Below are 24,062 nucleotides of genomic sequence, written 5' to 3'. Positions count from 1 at the left end.
AAAATCGCGAGTCCCCAGCCTGGCTTGACCCTGGATCCTACCGTCCTCGCCACCCCCTTCCAGAACTCCTCCAGTGCCGGGCATGCCCAGAACATATGGGCATGGTTCGCTGGACTCCCCGAACACCTGACACACCTGTCTTCGCCCCCAAAGAACCTACTCATCCTAGTCCCGGACATATGGGCCCGGTGCAGCACCTTGAATTGGATGAGGCTAACCCGCGCACATGAGGAGGAAGAGTTAACCCTCTTAAGGGCATCCGCCCATGTCCCATCCTCGATCTGCTCCCCCAGTTCCCCCTCCCACTTAGCCTTTAGCTCCTCTACTGACGCCTCCTCCACCTCCTGCATTACCTTGTAGATATCAGATATCTTCCCATCCCCGACCCAGACTCCCGAAAGCACCCTGTCCCTCACCCCCCTCGTGGGAAGCAAAGGGAATCTCTCCACCTGCAGCCTAGCAAATGCCTTTACCTGCAGGTACCTGAATATGTTCCCCGAGGGGAGCTCAAATTTCTCCTCCAACTCTCCCAGGCTCGCAAACCTCCCATCAATGAACAGGTCCCTCAACTTTCTGATGCCCGCTCTGTGCCAACCCTGGAACCCCCCATCAATGTTCCCCGGGACGAACCGATGGCTCCCCCTTAGCGGGGCCTCCATCGAGCCCCCCACTTCCCCCCATGTCGCCTCCACTGCCCCCAGATCTTGAGGGTAGCCGCCACCACCGGTATACCTCATAGGATGGAGCGGCAAAGGCGCCATTACCAGGGCCCCCAGGCTTGTGCCTCCACATGACACCATCGCCAACCTTTTCCATGCTGCCCCCTCCCCCTCCATCACCCACTTGCGCACCATCGACACATTGGCCGCCCAATAATACCCCGAGAGATTGGGTAACGCCAGCCCCCAACCATCTCTGCCCCGCTCCAAGAAGACCCTCTTCACCCTCGGGGTCCCATGCGCCCAAACAAAGCTCATGATGCTGCTAGTCACCCTCCTAAAAAAGGCCCTAGGGATAAAGATGGGCAAACACTGAAAAAGCAACAAGAACCTTGGGAGCACCGTCATTTTGACGGACTGCACTCTACCTGCCAGCGATAGCGGCACCATGTCCCACCTTTTAAATTCCTCCTCCATCTGCTCCACAAGCCTGGTAAAATTAAGCTTGTGGAGAGTCCTCCAACTCCTGGCCACCTGCACCCCCAGGTACCTAAAACTCTTCACTGCCCTCTTAAACGGGAGCCTACCAATTCCCTCCTCCTGATCACCCGGGTGCACTGCAAATACCTCGCTCTTGCCCAGATTCAGCTTATAGCCCGAAAAGCCCCCAAACTCAGCCAACAGCTCCGTCACCCGCGGTATTCCCCCCACTGGGTCCCCCACATACAGCATCAGGTCGTCCGCATACAGCGATACGCGATGTTCCTCCCCACCCCACACCAGATGCCTCCACCTCCCCGACTCCCTCAACGCCATAGCCAGAGGTTCAATTGCCAGTGCAAAAAGCAAGGGGGACAGGGGGCACCCCTGCCTGGTCCCACGGTAGAGCCTGAAGTACTCTGACCTCCTTCCATTCGTAACTACACTTGCCATCCGGGCCTCATAAAGCAACCTCACCCATTTGATGAACCCCTCCCCAAATCTAAACCTCTCCAGCACCTCCCACAGGTACCCCCACTCAACTCTATCAAAGGCCTTCTCTGCATCCAGCGCCACCATTATCTCCGCCTCCCCCTCCACCGCCGGCATCATCGTAACATTTAACAACCTCCGCACATTCGTGTTAAGCTGTCTTCCCTTGACAAATCCTGTCTGATCCTCGTGTATCACCCCTGGCACACAGTCCACCACCACCACCACACTCCGGTGGCTCCGACCGGTACAGTGCCTCATAAAAGTCCCTAAAGACCATGTTCACCTCTGCCCCCTTCCGCACCACATACCCACCCTTATCCATCACTCCACCAATTTCCCTAGCCGCATCCCGCCTGCGGAGCTGATGCGCCAGCATCCTGCTCGCCTTCTCCCCATACTCCTAAACCGCGCCTTGCGCCTTCCTCCACTGTGTCTCCGCCATTCTGGTGGTCAGCAAGTCGAACTTGGCCTGCAAGGTACGTCGTTCCCCCAACAATCCCTCCTCCGGGGCTTCCGCGTACCTCCTATCCACATCTAGGAGCTCCCCCACCAGTCTCTCCCTCCTCTCCCTCTGGGCCCGGATGGAAATCAGCTCCCCCCGGATCACTGCCTTCAGAGCCTCCCAAACCATCCCCATCCGGACCTCCCCCGTATCGTTGGCCTCAAGGTACCCCTCAATACTTCCCCGGACACTCCTACACACCTCCTCATCAGCCAGCAACCCCATGTCCAGACGCCACAGCGGGCGCTGGTCCCGCACCTCCCCCATCTCCAGATCGACCCAGTGCGGAGCATGGTCTGAAATTGCCCTCTGGATCAATCCCCTGCTCAGGACGAAAAAATCTATTCGGAAGTAAACCCTATGCACATGGGAGAAAAAGAAATACTCCCGCGCCCTCGGCCTCCCGAACCTCCAGGGGTCCACCCCTCCCATCTGGTCCGTAAACCCCCTCAGCACCTTGGCCGCCGCCGGCCACTTACCCGTCCTTGAACTGGACCGGTCTAGTGGGGGATCCAGCACCGTGTTAAAGTCTCCCCCCATGATCAGGCCCCCTGCCTCCAGGTCTGGAATGCGGCCCAACATACGCCTCATTCAGCCAGCGTCATCCCAATTCGGGGCATACACGTTTACCAGCACCACCTTCTCTCCCTGCAGCCTACCCTTCACCATAACAAACCTGCCCTCCTTGTCTGCCACCACCTCAGACGCCTCGAACGCCACCCTCTTCCCCACCAGAATCGCCACCCCCCGGTTCTTTGCATCTAATCCTGAGTGGAAAACCTGCCCCACCCACCCCTTACTCAGACGAACCTGGTCCGCCACCTTCAAGTGGGTCTCCTGGAGCATAGCCACGTCCGCCTTCAGCCCCTTCATATGAGAAAATACCCGAGCCCGCTTAACCGGCCCATTCAGCCCCCTCACGTTCCAGGTGATCAGCCGGATCAGAGGGCAACCTGCCCCCCTCCCCCGCCGACTAGCCATAGCTCATCGACTGCCCAGGCCAGCACACCCCGCCCGACCCGTTCCCCATGACGATAGCGCCTCTCCCCTACACCCCCCCCCCCCCCCCCCACCCCCCCGGTCCACACCAGCTCCTTCCTGGCCAGTCCAGCATCAACCCGGTATCTCCCCCCCCCCCCCCCCTCGCTGCTCCTGCGCCCACTTCGACCAGTCCTCGGGTGCTCCGCCGGCCGCCATTTTGTCCTCCTTCCCCCGCTTTTTCTGGGGAGCTGCTGCAGCCATTGTCTTTGCCCCACTCCGGGTGCGCACCATAAATTTCGGGGAATGTTCCTCCAAACACCTTCCCCCACCGGGAATCATCGAAACAGTGCCGTTTGGGGCCCTAAAACAGGCCCGAAAGTCCTTTGATAGCGGGAGCTACCGAACGTGCGGCTTAGCTCCGCATCACCGCAACCAGAAGTCTCAGGAGAATTTTCTTAATCAAAATGTTTCTCGGCCAATGAGGAAGGAGGAATTGTTGAATCAGGTTCTGGGACTGAGGTAAGTCAAGTGTAGTAAGTGTCAATAGGGGAACACTTAATGAGCAATGATCATAGTATCATAGGGTTTAAGTTAGCCATGGAAAAGGACACGGAGCAATCTAGAGGAAACAATTAATTGGAAAAAGGGCAACTTCAGTGGGATGAGAGCAACTCTGGCCCAAATAAATTAGAATCAAAGATTGGCTGATAGAACAGTAATTGCCTTCAAAGAGGAGATAATCCAGGTACAGTTAAAGTACATTCATGGGCGGGGGGGGGAAGAGAGAGAGAGAGAGAGAGTGAAAGGTAAGACAAACAAGTCCACAGCTCCTTGGATGACGACAGTGACGGAGAGTAAGATAAATCAGAATAACATGTAAATGACAGGTGCCTGATAAATAATACAATTGGGAACGAGTCTGGACATAGAAAGTTTAGAGGGGAAATGAAAAAGAAAATGAAAAGTAAAAAGAGAGTATCAGAAGAGATGGGAAGCCAAAAGAAAAGGGAATCCAAAAGTATTTGATAGATATGAGTAGAAAAAGTGTAGTAAATGGAGGAGTGAGACTGATTGGGGAGCAAAAAGGGGATTTATGAATGGTTGTAAGAGAAGCATGGCTGAGATACTAAATTAGTACTTTGCATCTGTCTTTATCAAGGATGAAGATCTGCCCAAGTCAGAGTGAAAGAGGGAGTAGTTGAGAGATTGCATGAGCTAAATTAATAAAAAGGGGACATTGGATAAGCTGGCTGTGCTGAAAATCACCAGCGCCAGATGAGATGCATCCAGGGGTAGTAATAGGAAGGGAGAGTTAAATTGTGGAGGCCCCCCAAAGAAAAGATGTTTTCTCCTCACGAAAATACACTTGTACAGGTGAGGACCAGCATGTTGTATCCCAATCAAGTATCTGGTATTCATCTGTGAGTTGATAGTGAATGTTGGCTGGTCATTCAGTTGTAGGGTGCGTCTCAGTTCAACCAAATCCTGCTCTTGCCTGCTATGTACACATAGTTGCTGACTAGTGGTTAGGGTTGAGAATCGTAGTTGATTATCCTCCTGCTGTTCTTAAGATTTAGCATCTCTACTGCCAACCTCGTTGAGTTCAATTAATGCAGCCCAGTCCTAGAATTTAGTTTGGGATCCCCCTGGTTTCTATGCCTCTGCTGTACACCTTCACTGACCAACTGTGGAGTGGCTAAAACAAAGCTTTCACTTGTTCTTCAGGCTCCCCGTAATCTGATTTTTCTGTGTTACAATGCTGGTTTCCTCTCAAATATTTGTGCCAGGTTTCTCAGTGACAAAGTGACCACACTCGACATTGACCTGATTAATATTAATAATAATCTTACAAGTAAGCTTACATTAACAATGCAATGAAGTTCCCAAAAGAACTCGCAATGTCATTGGTATGGATTTAATCTTTCCTCATGTTACTTTCATCCTGTGATCAGGACAAGGGGCCTCCAATCCAATAACACTGATGTAATCAAATAGGCTAAGCAACCATTTATTTAAGTTTATTCATTTATGGGTTCTGGGAGTCACTGGCTAGGCCAGCATTTATTGCCCATCCTTTGTTGCCCTTGAGAAAATGGTGGTGAGCTTTCTCCTTTAACCGCTGCAGTTCCTGAGGGCTAGACATACCGCTATTCAGGAGGGAGTTCCAAGATTTTGACCCAGCAACGGTGAACGAACTTTGATATATTTCCAAGTCAGGATGATGAGTGACAGGGATGGGAGCATCCAGATAATGTTGTCCTTTGTATCTGCTGCCCTTGTCCTTCTAGATGGTAGAGGTTGTGGGTTTGGAAGATTTTGCCTAAGGAGCCTTGTTGAGTTTCTGCTGTGCATCTTGTAGATCAGGGGTTTATAAAATGGGGGTTACAACCTCGTGGGTGGGCGCCAGAAAGGTCGGGGAGTGCAGGGTTGCAAATAAAAGTGTAGCGCAAGGACCAGAATGAAAGAGGGCAGACAAAGAACAGAGAATATAATTTGAAATTTAGGCAAGAAATGAGGGAATAGATCAAGAGCAAGGCTGATGTGGCAATTGATTGTACAGGAGAACTGAAGGCGGGGAATGCAGGCTACAGAAGGAAGCAGATGTACCTTATGGTAATTCTCAGCAAAGTTGCATTGTCGATCATCCTCATTAGAGAAATGGGGCAGGTGAACGTGGCAGTAATGTATTTGAAGGTGAATTTGTTTCTGTTCGGAAATGAGCAGGTGGGAGAGTTGCTACCATTTCAGCAGTCGCAATAAAATTGCTAGTGTTTGAGTTAAAATCATCCGTTACATTCGGGAGGCCAATGCCCCATTGAGATAATCCATCCTGCTTGGACCAGACTTGTCGTTGTGTGGAATAAATTCAGCTGATGCGAAGGTGAATTAGCCACCCTCCAGTCTCATTTCCAGGTGGCAGATATTCTTCAGTGGTCATCTGTGATATTCCAAAGAAGAGAAGTAAAGAGATCCAACACAAACATGACCCAGCTCCATTCTTTGAAAAACCCTGATCAGAGCACTGAAAGAGTAATGGTACCAGCATTGATTCATTTTATTCAAATGGCTGTTATGTATGACTTCTGTGTGTTGTGTGATTGGATGTTTTTCTGATTCACCAACTGATTTCCAAGATATTGGAACAACACATGAGGCGGCTGCCTCACAGCACCAGGGACCCAGATTCAATTCCAGCCTTGGGTGACTGTGTGGAGTTTGCACTTTCTCACTGTGGTTGCATGGGTTTCCCCCTGGTGCTTCGGTTTCCTCCCACAGTTGTAAGATGTGCAGGTCAGGTGGATTGGCCACGCTAAATTGCCTTTTAGTGTCTGAAGGTTAGGTGGGGATACAGGGATAGGGCGAGGGAGTGGGCCTAAATAGAGTGCTCTTTCAGAGGGCTGGTACAGACTTGATGGGCTGAATGGCCTCCTTCTGAATGGAAGAAATTCTATTCTAAAACAACTGCATGCAACACTGTTGCAAGGGACCAGAACCCAAATATCCTGCATCCGAAGGGCATTCATAGTGTTTACTTGTATTTTGTCATTTTTTGAATTGGATTTTTTTATTATGTGAAGTCTCGTTTTTCAGTGCAAGCTGCTGCTTGTTCTTTCCTGTTGGTCAGTCAGTGCCCAGCTGGGCATGTATGCAAGAAATGCATCATCTTGTCAATTTACTGTTTCTATAAAACCAACATCTGCTTCTAATACTTTTGACTATGAAATTAGGTGCTGAAGATTTATAACTTTTAACATTGTACTGGTGGTTGGGGAAGGGTGGTCACTTCAGAGGGAGAAAAATTGTTTATGCAGAGTTCAATTCCTGATTTTAAAAATTGTAAAGAAAAATTCTCGAGGGAAATATAATCTTGTGTATTTGTTTACTTTTTTAAAGCTAGCACCCAGTGACTCATTAGGGCCTAATGCATTAAAAGTAAACATATGTGGCGTGGGTCACAAAGGCCAGCCAGTTGGCAAAAGTGGGATTTGGGTTGGGGGGGGGGGGGGGTAGTAGTAGTTTGAATAGCACTGTTGTAGATGATGCACGTGGCTGCCACTGTTCGGTTGATGATGGAAGGGTTGATTAAATGTTTGTGGAACGGGTACCAGTCGAGCAGGCTGCTTTGTCCTGGATGATGTTGACCTTCTGCAGTGTTGTTGGAGTTGTGCTCATCCAGAGGAGGGGAATGTATTTTATCTCACTCCTGACTTATGCCTTCTAGATAGTAGACAGGTTTGGGGAGTCAGGAGACTAGTTTCTTGCCGCAGTTTTCCTAGCTTCTGACCTGTTCTTGCAGTGACAGTATTTATATGGCTAGACCAGTTCAGTTTTGGGTCAAAGGTAACCCCCAAGATGTTGATAGTGGGGATTTCAGTGACTATAATGCCATTGAATGTCAAGGGGCAATGGCTAAATCCTCTCTTGTTGGAGATGGTCATTGCCTGGCACTTCTGTGGCATGAATGTTGCATGCGCACTTGTCAGCCCAAGCCAGATCCTGCTGCATTTGGATATGGACTGCTTCTGTGTCTGATGCCACACTCCAAATGTTGTCTTGATGTCAAGGGCATCCACTCCCACCTCAACTAACAAACTCAGATGTGAAAAACACTCATTACTTAATTCTTTAATCATTCTAAAGATAGTAAACCAAATATTGGGACATATACATGTGGTTAAGGTAAAATATGAAATGTTATAAACTTTTAAAGATTCACAAATTTTATTTTTTAATTCATAATAAAAATTAACATTTCACAAATGCATAATTAATTTCTCAGGACCGTGGAGATGTTTAAGCAATAGTTATGAGCTTGGCACATTACTAAAACTCAGCTACACCTCATTCGACAAGTTGTAACTTTCTCTAGGGTTTTTACAGTGCAGCTAATGGCATAAAGTGGAAGTTCTTGTCAAAAGGCTTCACAGGACGTCTTATCTGCTGGGATTTCAAGAGCCCACCCTGTGGAGAAATAAGGAATTACCGGCATATGTAAATGTTATTAAGTTGCTGTCAATTTCATGGTTGTAATGGAAGTGAATACTGACACTTTCACTATTAGTACAACTTTTATGGATCTTTTACTTTGCCTCACTCTTATTTCATCTTTTGGAATGTATTTTAATAATTTGTGCTTTTCTCTTAGCTTAAACCTTATTGAGAGTACTTTTCTGGATTAGTTTAAAGCAGACTTTTAATGGTTGAACTTTTTCATTTTGTGTATTTCCCCCCATCTATGTTTCTTTCCCAACTTCTGATGCGCCGACACCTATCACCTACGTGGTCCCCTTTCCCGCTCCTCATTTTTTCTGCTTATTTCCTACTGTTTGTATCTTTTTCCAGGTGCTATGCAGTAGGTTAGAATTTAACAGGAGTAAAGAAAAAGTAAAAAGAACAAAATTTAAATGTTCTATTTCCATGTTTGCTAATCAAAATTGGATATTATATGGAGGTTGACACATTAGCTTCATTATACTTTAAAGGACTTCCCACCTATTTATGCTGCTGTTCAAATGTTGTACCAGATTATGTTGTGTGGGTTCAACATATCCATTCTAACATGTAAATTATGGGTTTTGTCTTTTGATCGTTATGGAAATGCATTTTATTCAGTTAGATACTACATTTTGAGATATCTATTCCAAGTTAATCTGCCCAAGAATTTATAGGCAGTCTTATTGGAGACCTGTTGTCGCATGGAAAAATGATGTCCAACTTTTGGAGCAGGGTAGTAGTTCTATGTACCACAACTAGATGTGTTTAAAGAACAAAAGAATACGACTTGATCCATGGTATTTGTGCCAACTCTTTGTTACAGAAGTGCAAAATTAGTTAATAGGCTATTTTGATCAGAAAAACATAATGATCAGTCATTATTCCATCTAATTTGGAAGGATTTACACTGAACGATTTCCAACTCAGCATTGTGATTCAGTAGAATGTTCCTGGGATCCTGAGTTTTTTTTTATTTGTGCAAGATTCATAGTAGAAATTTAAATCGTTAAATTTTGCATCACCCAAACCCACTGGTGCATTGCATGACCATTTTCAGACATGTATAAATTATTTGGGTGTGCGTTCCCCATTTATCTTTTTGTTTTCCACATGGTTTCCCAGCTTCAATTGCTGCTCTGCATCATCTACCATCTATTGTGTGCCTTCTGTTGTCCACTCCTCAGAGGGGAGGTGCGGTGAGGTGGTATTGTTAATCAAGAGACCCAGGGTAATACCCCGTGGACGAATTTCACCATGGCAGATGGTGGAAATTGAATCCAATAAATATCTGAAATTAAAAGTCTAATAACTCCACAAATATCCCCACCCTCCATAATGGAGAAGCCCAGCACATCAGTGCAAAAAACAAAGCTGAAGCATCCATAATAATCGTCTGCCAGAAGTGCCTTTTGGATGATCCATCTGTCTCCTCCAGAGGTACCCACCATCACAGATGCCAATCTTCCGCCAATTTGATTAATCTCACTTGATATCTAGAAAGGGCTGGAAGGCACTGGATATCGCAAAGGCTATGAGCCCTGACAGTATTCCGGCAATAGTACTGAAGACGTGCTCAAGAACCTGCCATGCCCGAGCCAAGCTGTTCCAGTACAGCTACAACACTGGCATCTACCCGGCAATGTGGAACATTTCCCAGGTATGCCCTCTCCACAAAAAGCAGGACAAATCCAACCTGGCCAATTACTGTCCTATCAGCCTACTCAATCATCAGTAAAATGATGGAAGGGATCATCAACAGTGCTATCAAGAGGCACTTGCTAAACAATAACCTGCTCAGTTTATGTTCCCCAAGCATCAATCCACTCTTGACCTCATTACAGCCTTTGTTGAATCATGGACGAAAGAGCTGGACACCTGAGGTGCCGAGAAAGTGACTGCCCTTGACGTCAAGGCAGCATATCCACCATCTACAAGGCACTCCCTATTTGTTTGGATGAGTGCAACTTCACCAACACACAAGAAGCTCAGCACCACCCAAGACAAAGCAGTCCGCTTGACTGGCACCCCTTCCACAAACATCCACTTCCTCCACACAAATGCAGTAGCAGCAGTGTGTACCATCTGCAAGATACACTACAGGAATTCACCAAGGCTCCTAGGGCAGCACCTTGCAAACCCATGACCACTACCATCTAGAAGGACAAGGACAGCAGATACATGAAAACACTACCACCTGGAAGTTCCCCTCAAAGTCACTCGCCATCTAACTTTTTTTAAAATTCATTTGCGGGATATGGGCGTCGCTGGTTTGGCCAGCATTTATTGCCCATCTGGGTGCCTTTCAGAGGTGGTGATAAGTTGCCTCCTTGAACCGCTGTTGAGGTGTAGGTACACCCAGTGTGCTGTTAGGGAGGGAGTTCCAGGTTGTTGCCCCAGTGAAGAAGCGGCAATATATTTCCAAGTTAGGGTGGTGAATGACTTGGTGGGGAACCTCCAGGTGGTGGGGTTCCTAGGTATTTGCTGCTCTTGTCCTTCTAGATGGTGGTGCCTGTGGGTTTGGAAGGTGCTGTCTAAGGAACCTTGGTGAGTTACTTTTTTTAACATAAATTTAGAGTACCCAATTCATTTTTTCCAACTAAGTGGCAATTTAGCGTGGTCAATCCACCTACCCTGCACATCTTTGGGTTGTGGGGTGAAACCCACACAACCATGGGGAGAATGTACAAACTCCACACGGACAATGACCCAGAGCCGGGATCGAACCTGGGATTTGGCGCCGTGAGGCAGCAGTGCTACCCACTGCACCACCATGCTGCTCATCTTGGTGAGTTACAGCAGTGCATCTTGTAGATGGTGTACACGATTGGCTCGTCGATGGTGGAGGGTTTGAATATTTGTGGAGGGAGGGAGGAGCAATAAAGCGGGCAGCTTTGTCCTGGATGGTGTCAAGCTTCTTAACTGTTGTTGGAGCTGCACTCATCCGGGCAAGTGGAGAGTATTTCATTACACTCCTGACTTGTGCCTTGTAGATGGTGGACAGGTTTTGGGGGTCAGGAGATGTGTTACTCGCCGTAGGATTCCTAGCCTTTGGCCTGCCCTGGTAGCGACAGTATTAATATGGCTAGTCCAGTTCAGTTTCTGATCAATGATAACTCCCAGGATGTTGATTGTCAGGGATCCAGTGATGGCAATGCCATTGAATGTCAAGGGGGTGGTGGTTAGATCCTCTCTGGTAGGAGATGGTCATTGCCTGGCACTAGTGTGGTGCAAATGCAACTTGTCAGCCCAAGCCTGGATATTGTCCAAATCCTGCTGGATTTGGATATGAACTGCTTCATTATCTGAGGAGTTTTGAATGGTGCTGAAAATTGTGCAGTCATCCACAAACATCCTCACTTCTGACCTTGTGATGGAAGGGAGGTCATTGAAAATGTATCACCATTGCTTTACTATTGACCCAGCAACAGCTTCCCTAATAGGACAGTGGGTGTACCTACACCACATTGGTGGCAATTGTTCAAGAAGACCGCTCACCACCACCTTTTCAAGGGCAATTAGGGATGGGCAACAAATGCTGGCATAGCCAACGAAGCCCTCATCCCGTAAAAATGATTTTTTTAAAAACTCCACATTTATTTTCTTTCTATGTTTCTCACTCATTTGTACTTCTGTTGTTTTGAATTTTCCAGTCTTGGAAAATTAGACAAGCCTTCTCCTTCATTGGTGGGAAGGGGCTGATTTCTCACCGATTTAGAATCTAAATCCACAAATGAAGGAGTTACCTTTTCCAGTTTGCCAAAACCAAAAATTTCTGAAACCAATAGCAGCACAGAGACTAAATATGAGTTTGCAAGATGGATGTGACCGTGGTTTTAGTTAGGACAACTCAGGTCTGGAGTATTCCTTATTTCTAGGCCAATATTCTTATAATCTTTGCCTCAATGAAATCTTTTTATCAATTTTGAATATATTGGCAACTTTGATTTTTGTGACTTTAATTTTTGCTAGTTTTGCAGACCAATACAAACATGGCCTTTTATGTTAATTGAATTGGTATCTTGTAAGCATATATCTTTATCATCAATATCCATTGCACATATGCAATAGACATGCATACACTGACATTGAAGTATTACTTAGTTTTTTCCAATATCAAGTGCCCTCTTTGCAAAGCCCGAGATCATTTAAAAGACTATTATAAAGTTCAGCAAGCATGTCTAACAGTCTTTAATTTATGTTTTTGTTCATTTATCAAATTAATGGATTTTTTTTTCTCCCCTTCCTCCTCATAATTTTTACAGCTTCCTGCAGATCTTTCCAAGATGCACCTCACAGACAATCCACATCCACAGGTGACACATGTCCCTTCCAGCCAGTCCGGGTGCAGTATTGCCAGTGACTCTGGGAGCAGCAGCCTGTCGGATATTTATCAGGTAAAGTTGCAATGAGGAGAAACATTATAATTATTAATATTTTAGTAATTATTCACACAAACCCACCCTACAAATAAGCAATTGTATTTATAAAACATTTCTAACATAAAATCCTAAAGCAGTTCACTGGTAGGTATGTAGACAATAAATGTTGAGTCAGGAAAGAAGAGATTCAGAGGCCTGACTAATATTTTAGTCAAGGAGTTAAGATTTTAAAGAAAAGGAGAGAGGTGTGGAGAGGCAGAACAGTTTTGGGACACAGAACAGGATTGCGGTTCTTGAATACCCTGGTTACATTCCAATGTGAAAATATGGGTAGGATCCACATACAAAATTCAGAAATATAGAATACAGAGATGGATATAGGTCTGGAAAAGCTTACAGAAATAGGTTTGGTACAAGTAAGAGGGATTTAAAGGCAAAAGTTGGGATTTAAACCAGATGTTCGGAGGAAGGGGAACCAATGTATGGCAGAGAGGATAGGATGATGAATGAGACTAGGCTAGATTTTCAGTAACACGGTGAGAAGCCTAAGTTGGGAAATTACGACTTGGTAGACCCATCTTCATATAAACGGCCCCTCCAAGCACTATTTCACTCCTTTGGGCCGAGGTGGGATCACGCCAGGCGCAACAACCCAGGAACCCGTTCAGATCCGCCACTGGGGTGGACAGGTGGCGAGGTGGGCTGGTTTAGAAGGCTTGCCTTGGTTCTCTGGGGTTTGATCCCATTTGCATTAAATGGTGTTAGGCCTTCTAGCCCCTTAGCCTCGCACCCTCTGACCATCACAGTCTCACTCACTCCCTAAGCCACCTCCATGTACTACACACTATATAATAACAATGGAAAGCCTAGAAATGCTCATTAAAAAACCAACAACAATCCATAATGAGGTTTCCTGAAGAAACAGATGTCTGGCCACCTGTTTCTGTTGATATAGTTAGCAGATGGTCTCATTATGAATGTTTGGCTGAGGTTCAAGACTCACTAATGGATTAGTTCTGCAGGGTCTGTTTACACAGGCTGAAGGGAGTGGTGCCTTTGATGAAGTGATATATCTTAGATTATAATAAGGTATTGTTTCTGTAATCTGTTCTTTCAATATTTATATGTTTATTTGGGCAAAAGGAGTGTGAAATGGGATGAAGCTTCTGTTCTTGAAACTATGGATGGCCATGACACTTTTGTAGTAAGTTGTAAGCAATTTCTTTTGAAGTTAATTTCTGAACGGATATGTTTATTCACAATCATTTCAAGACTTGCCATTATTAATGTATGGCTCATTGGTTCTGTCCATAGCACATGCTGGGTGAGGGGGGATTTTAGTACCTTTAAACATAACTTTTAAAAGGATCCGCAATTCAGACTATGCTTTATGACTGGTCTGCAGTGGGCGGCACGGTAGCATAATGTTACTGTGGCTTCACAGCACCAGCGACCCGGGTTCGATTCCCGGATTGGGTCACTTTCTGTGCCGAGTCTGCACGTTCTCGCCGTGTTTGCGTGGGTTTCCTTCAGATGCTCTAGTTTCCTCCCACAAGTCCCGAAAGATGTGCTTGTTAGATGAATTCGATGTTTTGAATTCTCCCTCACACGCCGGAGTGTGGAGACTATAGGATTTTCACAGTAACTTCATTGCAGTGTAATGTAAGCCTCCTTGTGACACTAATAAAGGTTATTATCACGAGACGTCAAGAAGCTGGCCCAACTCACATACCCCTTCAAGTATGTAATACTTAGCCATATAATGGATCCACCAGCTTGAGAGTGCAGAACTCAGGCTCATTACCCGCACTCTTATTCCTCACTGGTGACAATGGCTGACAATGGGAATTATGGCAGGAATTGTGGAGTCAGGTCACGTTTGCCATTTTTAAAGGACACCGGAGTCAATTCGACTCTGAAAGTTCAACCCTTGAGTGGGACAAGATGTGTGCATCAGAGTTTGAATTAAATGGGATGTGCAGCAGAGCTTGTGGGATAAATTGGCATTTAAGGAGTTGAGGTTGAAAGGCTTGCATGAAATAATCATGTTTGGAGATGATGATAGCTTACATAAACGTTATAGTGGCGAGAAGGCCGACAGATGTAAGTATTCTTTGTGTTGGAAAAGATGTAAGAAACCAAATTCGGCTCAAGGTTCAATTGGATCCCCATAAATAGTCTGGATAAACCTGAGAGTGGTCAGAGAGAGGGAGCAAATCAGTGACAAGAGAGTGAAGTTTCTGGCAGACACTGAACGCAATCATTTTTCTCTTTCCAGTGTTGAGCTGAAGGAAATTACAACTCTGTAAAATAAAACAAACCATTATTATATTAAAGAACACATAGTGACCCTGGACCCTGAAACTCCATAGTAGTGGGTTCAGGTTAGCATCTGCAGGAGGACCTTCCAGATTTGATGTTGTAAAGGGGGTCCGTCTTCCGACCTCCGAATGCTCCTGGAAATTCATCTTCGTTCTCAGGAGGTCTCCGAGTGCTCCCAGAGGTCTATCCTTGTTTTCAGGTGATACACCTTTTTTCAATATTGGGTGCCTTTTCAATATGGCGCCCAGATGCGACAGAGGACTCCATGTGATCTAGGCCTGCTCTGCTACTGTACATGACGTAAAACATCCAGGTGCATAATTAATGAGGTTGGGGCTGGAAGATTTGGCGTATTTTCCCACCAGCCTCCACAGCAGGAAACACTCCGCATTCCTACCCCTACCACGGCATTTAGTCTCAAAATGAGAGAATTCTGCCTCTGGTGTCAACGCTACCAGTCGGGTACAGCACAGTTGGGTCCATTGTATACCTTCTCCTATTTAGCCTCAATTTTGGAAAAGCTGTCTTCTCATTTGAGTAAAATATTTTTCCATTTCTCCTGTTAGCCATTGCATGATCTCATTCAATGAAATAGCTAACTTGTGCCACTTGAGGGAAATGTATTTACTATTGAATTACACAAATCATTTCATGTAGGACCTTTGCAGTTGGCAGGCATGGGGAAGATTCTCATTTCTTTAACATGTGAACAATTGGGGTGGAGGATCATAGAGTTTTACAGCATATAAAGAGACCTTTCGGCCTATCGTATCTGTGCGAGCTTTCAAGCACCTATCTATTGCAGCACTTGGTCCATTACTTTGCATGCTATGGTGTTTCAAGTGCTCATCTGAATAGAAAAATAGGTTCTACCATTCAACACTTGCAAAGCCATTGTGTAACTTCTATTGTGTTGTGTTTGTATTTCAGGTTGCATGTTTAAGATCTTGTAATATTGTGGTGTTATCTCCTGATAGAGATAATTTAAACCAAGTAGGTTTGAGCAAAATTGGCCATTCTCTGAGAATGAACAAATATTTCTGAAACTTGCTAATTGCAAATTTAAAAAGAGAGAGGAGTTTTGTTTCCAGTAGTATATATAGAAACAAATATTTGATGAGGTATTACTTTATCACCCTCTATCATTCATTCCAATACGGTGTGAGGGGCAAGGTTTAGAGGAGATGTACGAGGCAAGTTTTTACACAAAGGGTGCCTGGAATTCTCTGCCGGAGGAGGTGGTGGAAGCAGGGACGATGGTGATGTTTAAGGGCCATCTTGAGGAATACAGGAATAGAGGGATACGGACCCCAGAAGTGTAGAAGATTTTAGTTTAGACGGTCGGCACGGGCTTGGAGGGCCGAAGGGCCTGTTCCTGTGCTGTACTTTTCTTTGTTCTTAAAACACGAAATGAGACTGTTATTTTGAGCAGAGGAAGTATTTTACCAACTGTTGATTTTTGGCACTCGTCAAGAGAATGTCAATAATTATGATGTAATCTTTAAATCTGTTTTATTTAAAATGTCAAATTGATATTTGTTGAAATAATGCATTGATAGCTTAAAGACTCTAAATGCCACAGTAACCTTTAGAATTATGCCTGACATTAGCTATAATATCACATTTGGATAGAGAGTTCTGATTTGTCATCTTTTATTCAAAGCAACTTATTGATTTGGATCTTTTAAATACTTTGGGTGATGCAGTGTTCCTGTATTAGATATCAGTGGCTGAATGTTACCCCCTGCAGCATGCTTTGTTTTTCTTTAGTACTGAAGGAATGAATTTGTGGTACCCTGCTGTATGCTCAATTCTCGGTAACCAAGTGACCATGTCTTACTGTTAGAATTGTATATGTGGTACTTGTTTTTTGTTGTTGTTCAAGGCAGTGCCAAGCTGTAATACTTTGTGAAAGACTGGGCCCTAAGTAATGTTCATCCCTGGAGAAGTAGGAACCCTCAGTTACGACTTTTTTCAATTAAATATTTTTCAGATTTATTTTAAAATGCCAGCTTCAGTGAAGATGGTCACCCTCCGGATTCTTTTGTATAAATAGAATCTTCACTCAAGATGACTGATCTTTTTTTTCCAACCTTTCAGCAGCCAAGCTGAATACATAAAAGGAGTCACAAATGAAGTATTACTGTGAGCATGGTTAAAATGACTACATGGGGTGTCCATCTTTGAGTATACTGGGGCTGGTTTAGCACAGGGCTAAATCGCTGGCTTTGAAAGCAGACCAAGGCAGGCCAGCAGCACGGTTCAATTCCTGTACCAGCCTCCCCGAACAGGTGCCAGAATGTGGCGACTAGGGGCTTTTCACAGTAACTTCATTTTGAAGCCTACTCGTGACACTAAGCGATTTTCATTTCATTTGAGGCTGCTATATGATCCACTTAGAATTCTTTTGACACCAGAGCGATCTTTTATTATTGTGTGTGTATCTAAGTTCGTAAATAAGTATTAAATAAATATAAAATACTACTCATCAGCTCTTTTGAAATCTAACTTTAAACAGAAGTGTATATAAAATGGGGTGCATTGTTTTTTTTTAGAGTACCCAATTATTTTCTTTTCCAATTAAAGGGCAATTTAGTGTGGCCAATTCACCGAACCAGCACATCCTTGGGTTGTGGGGGTGAAACCCACGCAGGCACGGGGAGAATGTGCAAACTCCACACGGACACTGATCAGTCTGGGGGATGTGTCCAACACCATGTCCCAAAGCTGAAAGGACTGTAGAGTAAATTTTCCCTTTCTGTGATCCTGACACATACACCCACTGTGTGTAACATTTGATCCATTCAAGTTTAAGAACAGAAAAAGAAGTGTGGCAGAAGTGCCAAAGTAGAATATTTTCCATTATGTTCTACAATCGCACCATCTTTTGCCTGTGTAGGGAGATACTATAAAGATGTGTTATAGTACAAAGACTAGATGCAAATTGTGTTTATAATTAGCAATGACCAATGTAATGAGAGCATTTGGTTATTTCAGGGGGAATCCATCTTAAAATTGGGCTAATTTATTTGACAAGGGTGTGCTTTGTGTAGCTAACTAATTGTTTGAAGGTCTAACTAGACAGCAGAATTAGTGAAGTGTAGTATGTGATGAGCTACTGAACATATAGAGATTTATTACCTCTGCGTTTTGCACTGACTTCTACGACAAAAAATAATTTTTGAGCCGGTGAGTAGTTTGGGGCTCCCTGAAAGGGGATGCCATCTGATGGTTTCCTCAACAAAAAAACAGAACATAATCGAGATTTATTACTTTTATTTCTTGATCGGTGCTGAGTTAGCTGATCTCAGCTACATGACAGAGAAGGGATACAATTGGCTGTGGTTTCTCTAAGCTATAGAAAGGAAATATCAGTCAGATTTCTGCATCTGATTCAGGAAAGTATTTGGGAATGATGACAGGTTTGAGTTTGGTTATGATGCCCACTTTCATCTAGCTTGTTGACCACTCCAGGCTGAAGCCTCAGATAACCACAAAATTGCATCAGGAAGAAAGCAAAATGAGAAAGTCTTGCCATTTATGTATCATTTAAAATTTCCAACCAGTGTTTAATATCTTCCGGTGAGGAGAAATTTGTTGAGTGCTAATAATATTGCAGTGGCACTAACTAGGACCTGTCAGTGTGCGATAACTGAATGAGTGGTTGAAAATATATTTAACAATCCCATTTTTGTTTTGGGAAGAAGGGCATAAGCAAATTTAAAAACTACATGAGTAATGTTTCACACTGTCTGCAACAGTACTCTAGATTTCCTGAAGACACATGAGATGAAGATTAGGAATGTAATTTGGAAGGATTTTGGATTTCATGCAAGGTGTCAGCCCCCACTACACCCCACCCACATTTGTTTTTGTTTGGAACAGTTCGTGATTTCTTCCTTATTTTGGCCTCCTTTCCACTGCTACTTTAAACGGGAACAGGAGTCAGCCTCTCGCGCCTGTCCCAGCACCAATGAGATCATGGCTGATCTTTATAATAACTCCACATATCTGCTTATGGCATATCCCTTCATATTTTTTCTCAACAAAAATCTATCTCCGATTTAAAAATTAACAACTGTTTTAGCTTCAACTGCTGTTTGTGGGAGAGAGAGAGTTCCAAAACTCTGTCACCCTTTGCATTAAGTGCTTCCTAACATCTCTCCTGCAAACTATTATAACATTTTTTGGGAGGTGGAGAGTCAGTAAGTGCGAGTGGGAAACTGAACATGGTATACTTGTTTCAGACTCCTTCAATAAACTTAAACATTGTTGGATTTTATGGCTCAGTTCAAATGAGACATGGATGAACAAGGATGTTAGTTTTCTAACATCCATTTGCATGACCAGGATGGGAGAATTCCTAGTTCGCAAACAGTAATCACACGGGAATGTTGGTCACAGCTGGAGACTTCAGTAATATTAATTATGATACAAACAAATACTGAGGATCATGCTCTTCCCAAACAAAATACTATGGTGGCACGAGCAGAGATAAATTAAAGGCGGAGGCTGCTTTGCAACAAATTTATTCATATACATGTCACTCCAATTGTTTCCTTGTTTCATCTGTTTGTGTCACTAACAATTTTCTGATTTTCCATGCTATTTCTTGTAGACTTGTGCATATTACTCTTTGCTTAGTAATTGTGGATTTCATTTTCCAATTTTAGTGAGATCTTCAATTTTTAAATTTTTTTAAAGTAAATTTAGAATACCCAATTTTTTTTTTTACCAATTGAGAGGCAATGTAGTGTGGCCAATCCACCTAACCTGCGCATCTTTGGATTGTGGGGGTGAGACGCACGCAGACACGGGGAGAACGTGAAAACTCCACACGGAGAGTGACCCAGGGCGGGGATCGAACCCGACTCCTCTGCACCGTGAGGCAGCAATGCTAACCGCTGTGCCACCTGGCCGCCCCTGGGGATCTTCAATTTTGAAGTCTTTGAAGGAGTTCAGTTACTATTTGTTGATATTATTAACTCAGTTCCTTTGTGCCATAAATGTCAGCAACTTCTTTCAGTATTGTTATCAGTTTTCACTGTTTTAAACATCAACAGAAATGACAAGAAAAAGTCAAAGCAGTGCCAAAATTCTAATTGATTCTGATCATTTTAAGGATGCTAAACAATGATCAACAGACCCACAACATTTTAGATTCACTGTTCTTATGTACATTCGATGCTGTCAGGATTAAAACTCGCCCAAGGTATTTCTCCAAGGATTTTGTTTTCCCCACGGGGGAGAATGCTAATTCCACTAGCTGGTTGATTTTTAAGTTGAGTCTTGATGTTAGGACTTGAGTGTTCACATATTTGGCAGCTCCTGCTCATGGTGGTCTTTTTGTGGCCTTTTTGCTGGCTTGTCGCAGGAAATTTGTAGGAAAAAGGTGCAGAAGTGAGAGTAGAAGAGAGTGACCCCTAGTTTATGGAGTTGCGGTCCAGAAATGCCTGGAAAGAAGCAAACCAGTTGGTTGAGGCGAGTGAGGAGCGGACAATGCACACGGAGATGGCGGACGGGCAGGGTCTGGCCCTGCCGGCTCAGTGGTCAATGGACCAGTTAGTGAGCTTCCTGAATAAGAAGTTCACCCAACAGCGGATGGAAAGAACATGGAACATACAGTGCAGGAGTCCATTCGGCCCATCGAGTCTGCACCAACCCACTTAAGCCCTCACTTCCACCCTGTCCCCGCAACCTAATAACCCCATCTAATATTTTTGGTCATTAAGGGCAATTTATCATGGCCAATCCACCTAATCTGCACGTCTTTGGACTGTCGGAGGAAACCGGAGCACCTGGAGGAACCCACGCAGACACTGGGAGAAGATGCAGCCTACGGACAAGCAGTTACCCAGCGGGGAATCGAACCTGGGACATTGGCGCTGTGAAGCTACAGTGCTATCCACTTGTGCTACCATGCTGCCCATCACACATCAGCCGTGATCACGCAAAGCACTGCTTTGACTTTTTCCTGTTATTTCTGTTGATGTTTAAAACAGTGAAAACTGATAACAATACTGAAAAAAGTTGTTGACATTTATGGTACAAAGGAACTCAATTAATGATAGTTGAAGTTCTTTGAGTCAATTACATCAACAAATAGTAACTGAACTCCTTCAAATACTTAAATTGAAGATCCCCCTAAGTCACTACAATTGGCAAGCTCGGAGGATCTGGCCCGGGTGGTGGACTCTATAAGGTGGTGTTTGACCGTGTGCAGACGAGATTGGCAGCCCAGGCACAGGCAATCCAGAGGTTGGAGGAGCTCGTGAGGGAGCATGAGGAACAGTCCACCTCGATGGCAGCAGAGATTGGGCTGATATGTGACCAGCAGAAGTGACTGTTGGAGAAAGTGGAGGACCTGGAGAACCGTTCTTGGAGGCAGAATATATGGATCGTGGATCTGCCGGAGGAACTCGAAGGATCAGGTGCAGGTACGTATGTTGGGAAGATGATGGAGAAGGTGCATTTGACTGGCCATTGGAAGTGGATCGGACCCACTGAAGCGCAAACCCCAGGTGGGGTGAGCCGCCGAGGGTGATTACATTGGTTCCTGGGCAAGGAACGCATCATGAGGTGGGCAAGGCAGACAAGGCGATGCACTTTGAAAGGTGTCGAGATTCAGGTGTACCAAGACCTGGGAACAGAGCTCGCGAAGAGGAGGGCGAGCTTTAATGAGGTCAAGTTGGCCCTGTAGAAGAAGGGTGTTAATTTTGGGTTACTGTACCTGGCTCGCCTTTGGGGGCCGGGGGCTGTACTTTGGCTTGGCAGAGGAGACAGCGGACTTCATGAAGGGGAATGGACTGGCAGGGGAAGGAGAACCTTGAACTTTGATTGAGGAGAACTGAACTATGCTGTGGAAAAACTTTGGGTTTTTGTTATTTGGGTTTCTTTCGTTTTTTTGGTTCTGTTTGGGTGGGGTTAGGCCGGTTAACAGTGCTTTGTTGAGGGATGAGGGGTGGGTCTTTGGGTTCGGATCTTGGGAGCGATTGTTTGTTTTTACTTCTTGCTTTTGTTTTGACTTTGCACTAAGCGTGGGCGGGGAGGCAATCATTGCTGGGAGGATGCTGGGCACCATGGGCGGTGGTTGCCAGGCTAGCTGGACGGGCTAGTTCATGGAAGCAAAGAGGGGGGGTGAGCTGAAGATCAATATGGGGGGGGGGGAAATTGGAGTGGGAGTGGTGGGGTTGGGCGGCGGGGAATGGTTATACTGCTGACGGGGAGGGGATTTTCAAAGTGGAGGAGGAGGGTTGATGACGGTAGTTGCCGAGGGCGGGCCAGGGAGGTGCGGGGCATGGGCCACAGACTGGCCTGGGAGAGGTTATGGTTGATTGACAGGGGAAGGGGGGCAGGGTGGCCCCCTGACCAGGCTGGTCACTTGGAATGTTCGGGGACTGAATGGGCCAATCAAAAGGGCCCGTGTGTTCGTTCACTTGAGGCAACTGAAGGCGGACGTGGCTATGTTGCAGGAGACACATCTGAAGGTGGAGGATCAGATTAGGTTAAGGAGGGAATGGGTTGGACAGGTGTTCCATTCGGGGTTAGACTTTAAAACGAGGTGGGTGGCGATCTTGGTTAATAAGCAGGTGGCATTTGAGGTGGGGAATATAGAAGCGGGCACCGGGGGGTTGATATGTTATGGTTAGTGGGGAGCTGGAGGGAATGGCCGTGGTATTAGTAAATAATTAGTAAATTAGTAAGTGGCCGTGGTATTAGTAAATATATATGCCCTGAACTGGGATGAAGTTGACTTTGTTAGATCCCGGACCTAGATTCACATTGACTGATTATGGGGGGAGATTTCAATATGGTCCTGGATCCAAGGCTGGACCGGTTGAGTTCTAGGTCTTGGAAGGTAACAGCTATAGCAAAGGAGCTCTGGGGGTTCATGGAGCATATAGGGGAGTCGATCCGTGGAGGTTTGGGAGACCGAGGAGTAAGGAGTTTTCGTTCTACACCCATGTGCAAAAGGTATATTCCCAGATAGACTTTTTTGTTGTGGATAAGACGCTACTGGCTGAGGTCGTGGATGCTAAATATTCAGCAATCGTGGTGTCAGACCATGCCCCGCACTGGGTGGACTTGCAAGTCATCAAAGGGAAGGCTCAGCGCCCACAATGGAGGTTGGGATTGGGGCTGTTAGCGGAGGAAGAGGTGAGCGGCTGAGGGAGGCCATTCGGGGATATATAAGGATCAGTGACATGGTGAGGTTTAGGACGGGTTGGGGCGATGCAATCGGGTAAAGCCCCGGGACCAAATGGATACCCAGTTGAGTTTTATAAAAAGTTTTCCGGGCTGTGGGGCCGCTCCTGGTAAAGACTTTTAATGAGTCAAAGGAGCTGGGAGTGTTCCCTCCAATGTTATCGCAGGCATCGATTTCCCTTATTTTGAAGTGGGATAATGATCTGAAGAGCTGTGGGTTGTATATTCCGATCTCCCTGCTAAATGTGGATGCGAAATTTCTGGCAAAGATCTTGGCCACACATATAAAGTGTAATAGGGGAGGATCAGATGGGGTTTGTGAAGGGATGACACCTGATGTCCAACATTAGGCTGCTCCTAAATGTAATAATGATGCCTGCGGAGGGGCGCGAGGTCGAGGTGGGTGGTGGCCATGGATGCAGAAATGGTCTTTGATTGGGTGGAGTGGAAGTATTTGTGTGATGTCCTGTGAAGGTTTGGGTTTGGGCAGGGTTTTGTGGATTGGGTCTGGTTGCTATATCAGGCACCGGTGGCGAATGCAAGGACAAACCGGTTCGATCAGAATATTTTAGTCTGTGTGCAAACCATGTACATATGTTTTGGGCATATCCGAAGCTGAGGGGATTTTGGAAGGGATTTCCAGATGTCATAGAATTTATAGTGCAGAAGGAGGCCATTTGGCCCATCTAGTCTGCACCGGCGCTTGGAATTAGCAAAGCACTTGAGCTCAAACCCAGTAACCCCACCCAACCTTTATGGTCACTAAGGACAATTTATCATGGCCAATCCACCTAACCTGCACATCTTTGGACTGTGGGAGGAAACCTGAGCACCCGGAGAAAACCCACCCAGACACGGGGAGAAGGTGCAGACTCCGCACAGACGGTGACCCAAGCTGGGAATTAAAGCTGGGACCGTGAAGTTGTGAAGCAACTATGCTAACCACTGTTCTACCGCGCTGCCCCAGCCGGGAAAGGCCAAGCCCCCTCCTCCACGCGCCCTCGCTCATGAAGGACCATCTTCACCCTCTGGGCTTTCCCGGCT

The 24,062-nt window shown here is 45.5% G+C and overlaps 1 protein-coding gene across 15 annotated transcripts in view; it reads left to right on the top strand.

The window, feature by feature from the left end:
- Positions 1 to 24,062, top strand: part of LOC119965324 (rap guanine nucleotide exchange factor 6-like) — a 498,093-nt gene that overhangs the window by 328,810 nt on the left and 145,221 nt on the right. For all 15 annotated transcript variants that reach the window (XM_038795925.1, XM_038795924.1, XM_038795922.1 and 12 more), the window contains one exon: positions 12,375 to 12,506. In XM_038795925.1, the coding sequence (XP_038651853.1) occupies positions 12,375 to 12,506 (132 nt within the window). The remainder of the gene's footprint in view (positions 1 to 12,374; positions 12,507 to 24,062) is intronic.

This window comes from Scyliorhinus canicula, chromosome 4, assembly GCF_902713615.1.
Source record: "Scyliorhinus canicula chromosome 4, sScyCan1.1, whole genome shotgun sequence".
NCBI classification, from domain to species: domain Eukaryota; kingdom Metazoa; phylum Chordata; class Chondrichthyes; order Carcharhiniformes; family Scyliorhinidae; genus Scyliorhinus; species Scyliorhinus canicula.
Note: the sequence above shows the minus strand (reverse complement) of the source record. Positions and strands in the feature narration are given on the sequence as shown.